This window comes from Poecilia latipinna, unplaced genomic scaffold (assembly GCF_001443285.1).
Source record: "Poecilia latipinna isolate Pla-1442-1.1 unplaced genomic scaffold, P_latipinna-1.0 Scaffold5489, whole genome shotgun sequence".
Taxonomy (NCBI): Eukaryota; Metazoa; Chordata; class Actinopteri; order Cyprinodontiformes; family Poeciliidae; genus Poecilia; species Poecilia latipinna.
Genome location: NW_015118105.1, coordinates 5,682 through 10,470, shown reverse-complemented (window position 1 = coordinate 10,470; position 4,789 = coordinate 5,682). Strand labels below are relative to the sequence as shown.

General features: G+C 39.4%; 1 protein-coding gene across 6 annotated transcripts; it reads right to left on the bottom strand.

The window, feature by feature from the left end:
* Positions 1-85: 85 nt before the first annotated feature.
* LOC106943573 (Fanconi anemia group J protein homolog) lies at positions 86-4,098 on the bottom strand. 6 transcript variants are annotated; one of them, XR_001423948.1, is made up of 5 exons: positions 3,398-4,098; positions 3,142-3,300; positions 1,403-1,515; positions 1,244-1,326; positions 960-1,105 (listed from the first exon to the last, which is right to left on the bottom strand). XR_001423948.1 is itself a non-coding variant. In XM_015026877.1 (4 exons), exons 2-4 carry the CDS (start codon positions 1,501-1,503, stop codon positions 807-809), a joined length of 483 nt encoding a protein of 160 aa, XP_014882363.1. In that variant the 5' UTR covers positions 1,504-1,515; positions 3,301-4,087; the 3' UTR covers positions 86-806. The 6 variants fall into 6 exon arrangements, 3 of the variants coding, with proteins under 3 accessions (XP_014882363.1, XP_014882364.1, XP_014882362.1); XR_001423949.1 differs by having other exon boundaries at positions 3,142-3,235; positions 3,398-4,094; XR_001423950.1 differs by having other exon boundaries at positions 3,142-3,164; positions 3,301-4,089.
* Positions 4,099-4,789: the final 691 nt, after the last annotated feature.

Below are 4,789 nucleotides of genomic sequence, written 5' to 3'. Positions count from 1 at the left end.
GAGGGAGGGAGGGAGGGAGGGAGGGAGGGAGGAAGGAAGGAAAGAATGAAAAAGAAAGAAGCTCCTGCTCCAACCAGTTTGCTTCAGTCTGAGTTCCCAGAATGAATAAATTTTTTTTAGCTAAATTAAACAAACAGTACTGTCCAAATATACCGCTTTAAACTTTAAATATTGTACACGCCAACCTGTAGTGTCAATACAAGGTTAATGTGGTGAACAGGATCAGCATTCTGGACCCGTTTAAAGAGTTGCTGGGAGTTTGGAGTATGCTCTTACTCAAACTGATAAAGATAGAAATATGATAAGGCTGAACCATTAGAGTATGAATTACATGGTCTTTTTTAAGTTGTTCTGAAACCGTAGCGTATGAAAAAACTGGAGCTCATATAGGTATATATGTAGTATAAAAAATTCATAATACAATTTTTCCAGTATGAATTTGGAAAAATTGGAAATTATATTTGGTACCTTAAGTATTCTAAAATTCTTTTACAGCTCTAAACATCCCAACATGAACCAATGTGTGAATCTCATCACAAATCCTCCAGCACATCTTGATATTGAATCTGTGTATCCTCTTCTCCGATCCTTATATTGCTTTCCTTTCATACATTAATGTCTTTTCATACCTTGATAGTTATTCAGTTAATTTGTTCCTTTATTTATATTTGTTATGTAAAAGTGGCCAAGAAATCTTACTTTAGTCATATCAGACATGATGGAACTTCAAAGATACAAGATAGAAAAACACAGCAGTAATCCTGGTACAAATGTTGGGTGTGTAAATGCCTCATTAAACAAAAATGTTATGTTTCCTCACCTGCTGTGTTATGGTGTTCAGTTTTCAGCTGTGTGATTGTGTTCTGCTGGGAATAAGAGGGTTTGTCAAATGAACTGGTTCTCCGAGGTTCTGGTTCTCCACTAAAACTCTGAGCCGACACAAACAAGGGACTATTTTCAGACAAATCAGAAACGCTGAATGCCAGGCTGTTCACAGGGGCCACCTCCACATTCTGCTGCACCTTAGTGAAAGCTTCCAGAGACTGCATAGCATTGCTGAAGGTGTTGTGATGCTGGACAAGCTGGCGGACCCATTTAGACAAACCTAGCATTGCACAAACAGACAAACAGCAGAGGTAACCATCTCAAAGAGTCGCTCAGTGGATAAATATTGCCATCTAGTGCTCAAACTGAAAGGCTATGCGAAACTAAATAAATTGAGTTAATCAGAAACATTCAAAACCTGCAATGTATTTATTAGGATTATTCTTGTATCGGTCATCCACCAGAATCAGGGCACCCCAGTCATTTCTGTGCCGGATGCATCTGTAAAATAACATAGAAATATGTCATTACAGAAGGAAGTTCAAATAGCATCTTTAGGACAGAGTGAGGCATTTACCTCCCCAGTGCCTGGTTTAGGGCTCTGTAGGCCTGGATCTCATACCAGCGATGGCCTGGAAGGAGACCTCTGGACTTGCAATGCTGGTCATTGTATTTCATCTTTAGTTCCACCTAAAAATCACATACAGCACATTTGTTACATGATGTTTGTTTTTTACTATTCTAGAGAGAACACTTTACATTTGTATATTTAAGCTGCACCATTAACTTTTATAAACAATATGCTTTTTACATGTCTCTTAAATCTGTCATTGTATCCTGACAGTTTTTTGTGTGAAAAAAATAAACTCCTCTCCTTTCTCCCTGTGGTCCTACTGCCATGTGCAGAAATACAACGCTTCCTGTCGCAAACCAATCAGACCCAGGAGGAAAGTCTTAGTACTGTCAGATACTCTCGTGTACATGCTGATGGTTTTAACAAATGTATAAAAAACATATTGTTTATAAAAGTTGCACGCTGCAGCTTCAAGCATTGCACCTGGCATCTAATAAATCTGTAGTTCACCTTCATTTTCTTGTAATTATTTGGACAATCTGTAATTTACTGGACACAAAAATTATTAAATATGCTAAAATAATAAAAACTTTCATGATGAAATTGTGCATGTACACTATAACTGTTGAATAAATTATGAAATTAAGCAATATTACAGTTCCAATTCAATTTTAGTAAGGACACTAGAAATTAGTCATTCATAGTAAATTCATCAACAGAATCCAGTTTGACCTGCTTCAAATACAGTTCCAGTCAGATTCATCATAAAATGTTAATAAATACTGGTCTCTGAGGTATGTTTTAAAGTGACAGATTGCATTAAATCTTTACTTGGATGCAGTCCTTTGTCTTGAGTAGAAACAACATGACAGTGGTGAGGAAGCATTGTTTGACAAGATAACGGTTTAAAAGACAGGACATAGATAGACATAGAGACACTGATGGGGCTGGTAACAATCTCTTTATTGCATAAAGTTAGTAAACATAATTGTGAATGTTAACATCAAGAAGAGGGAAAATATGAAGGAAAATGCTCAAGCTATTCTGGCCTCCAAACAGCGTAATCTCAGCCTAATCTCTAGAAATGGTTGTTTCTCTGGGTTTTATCATCTTATTAAAATGGAAAATTTTAAGTGCAGTTTTAAAAGTAATGTGTCTGCCTCACAGACAAAACCAGGATCTGGTTACACAAGAAGAGTAGACTGATAAATGGAAGTTCAGCTTTAGATTCTTTCAGAAACTCGAGGAACTCATAAACCTTAGTGTGAGAGCAAAGTGATCTGCAGGGAGCAAACAGAATTACAACCTCTTTAAAGAAGGAGTTTGCTCATTTGGGTTTTTATCTGCAAGGAGACTTGATCTATTTGACAATAGCAGAGCTTGTCCTGGTTCACCAAGGTTCCGTGATTAGTTTGAAGACAAGAATTTCTGTTTTGTATTTGTTTTTAATTTAGGAGTTAGGATAAATATAGCAGATTATCGTCAGCATAAAAACTGAAATTGTTTCCATGCCATTTATGAATATAGCCTAACAGAAGAATATAGAAAGGAAATGAACTAGTGAGATAAAATCATAGCCTGATGGGTTACATTTCCTCAGGTCATGATTCTAACAAACTGTTATATATAGTCACATTAAACACAGTGAAGTTTGCAAACAAGGTTTTATCCAAAATGATTAACATGCAAGATGAGACGGAGCAGTAGGTGGTCATATAAGGTCTGAAATTGTGAGGTACTACCTGGCCTCCCCAACAGCTGTTTTCTAAAAGGAAAAAACAGCAAAACAGAGGTGGGAGGAGGCAGGCAAGATGGGCCAGGCAACATCAAGCATCCCTGCACAAAAATGCCAAGAAAGCATCCATCCATTTGCATCTGTCGCTGCTGATTTTGGCGCTAACCTTTCAGAATTGACAAGTGAAAAGTTCAGCTGGCGTCTGACGAGATGCCATGCAGGGCAGGCTGCTGAGCACAGCTCTAACTGCTTTTGACAGGTACCGTGTGTTCGCCCAGAGCCACAAAACACGGGGCCGCGGCAGGTACACCCTGTCCCCTCACACGCATCACGCAACACCACTGTGGCTTGCCAAAGATGCTATAAACAAATAAGCAATCACAGGAAATCCAAAAAGTCAGTCCAAAGTTTTATCACAACTGATGACACCTCAGCTAAGACGCTGTAAACCAGTAGACAATGGAAGCTAATGTTTGCTAGCAGATTCAAAACAGTAGCAAAGGCTGTCAGAGGAAGCCAGACTGTAACATACAAAGGTTTAGAAACACTCCTGGCTTGGTGGTGAGAACTTTGCCAACATGTGAGACATCAGAGCAGTTAAAGAATCCACTTCTCAAGCCACAGAAAGGGTGCTAGCCTCAAGCCAGCGGTGTCATCTAAATGTAATCACAGTCCACTTCAGCATCAGAGCCATCACATTCCCGGTCTCTACCATGTCACCGTTCAATCCAACATGACAGGTTGCATATGTGAAAAAGCCAATTCTGGCTGCTAGCAAATATCACAAATGTGCAAGAAACCACAAGCTAGAAGGGATTAGTTAAAATGTCAAGAGATCACTCAGCTGGCTTTGGCCTTGTCCTCCACAGCAACCTGTTCATTTCCACAAACATTTATTCGTCCACAAGGCATGATTCGCAGCTCAGCGCATCTGCCTCAGCTACGTTTTACGTCGGGCGTGTGTGCGCGTCAGCGTGCACGCCCCTGGCGGTCAGGGACATCTTGTGCCTGTCACTGAGATTGCTGAGCGCCTCAACTGCCACATGTGGTTGAGCTGACAGCTGAGAGGCTCAACTTTGAGACTGTGAGTGCTCTTGTGTGTGCCCACACTGACAAAGGTATTGGGCTATCACGCTCCTTTCCAATAGACCCATGGATCAGCTCACACTATCTGCACAAAGTCATACTTTGTCTTCCAACTCACTTGTTGGTATATGAAAACATCAGTGTATAGAAAATATAAAAATATTTGTAATGAAGGTTCAACCTAAAGATATCAGCTTAAAAATTTTGACTTCATCAAAATTAAGAACTTCCTTAATTTTGTGAAATCAATTATCAGCCGATACATGTGAAGCTAATCTTATACAAAGGTCTAAAAATCAAATACTGTCCTCTTTTGCTCTGCCATGAGAGAGGTTTGACTGATAGACCAGCTCACCAGGTCATGTCTGCACATTTGCAGTTAATAGTAGTCAGCTCACTGTTGCCAACTCAGCAACTTTCTTGCTATATTTAGACCACATTTCAGACAAAAAAAAAATGGGCATACGCTATCGGAATTGGCAAGTCAGACTTTTTAAAGATCTGTAATTGGCCAGAAAACTGTGATTGGTATGCCCCTAACCAGAACATTAATTCTTTCACTTTTCGCT

What these genes read in the sequence shown, in the direction of transcription:
- LOC106943573 (XM_015026877.1), bottom strand. Translation starts at nt 1,503, where the DNA reads ATGAAATACAATGACCAGCATTGCAAGTCCAGAGGTCTCCTTCCAGGC. An exon ending in CTAAACCAGGCACTGGGGAG is followed by an intron (nt 1,327 to 1,402) that starts GTAAATGCCTCA and finishes GTTATTTTACAG; the next exon opens with ATGCATCCGGCACAGAAATG. An exon ending in TCCTAATAAATACATTGCAG is followed by an intron (nt 1,106 to 1,243) that starts GTTTTGAATGTT and finishes GTGCAATGCTAG; the next exon opens with GTTTGTCTAAATGGGTCCGC.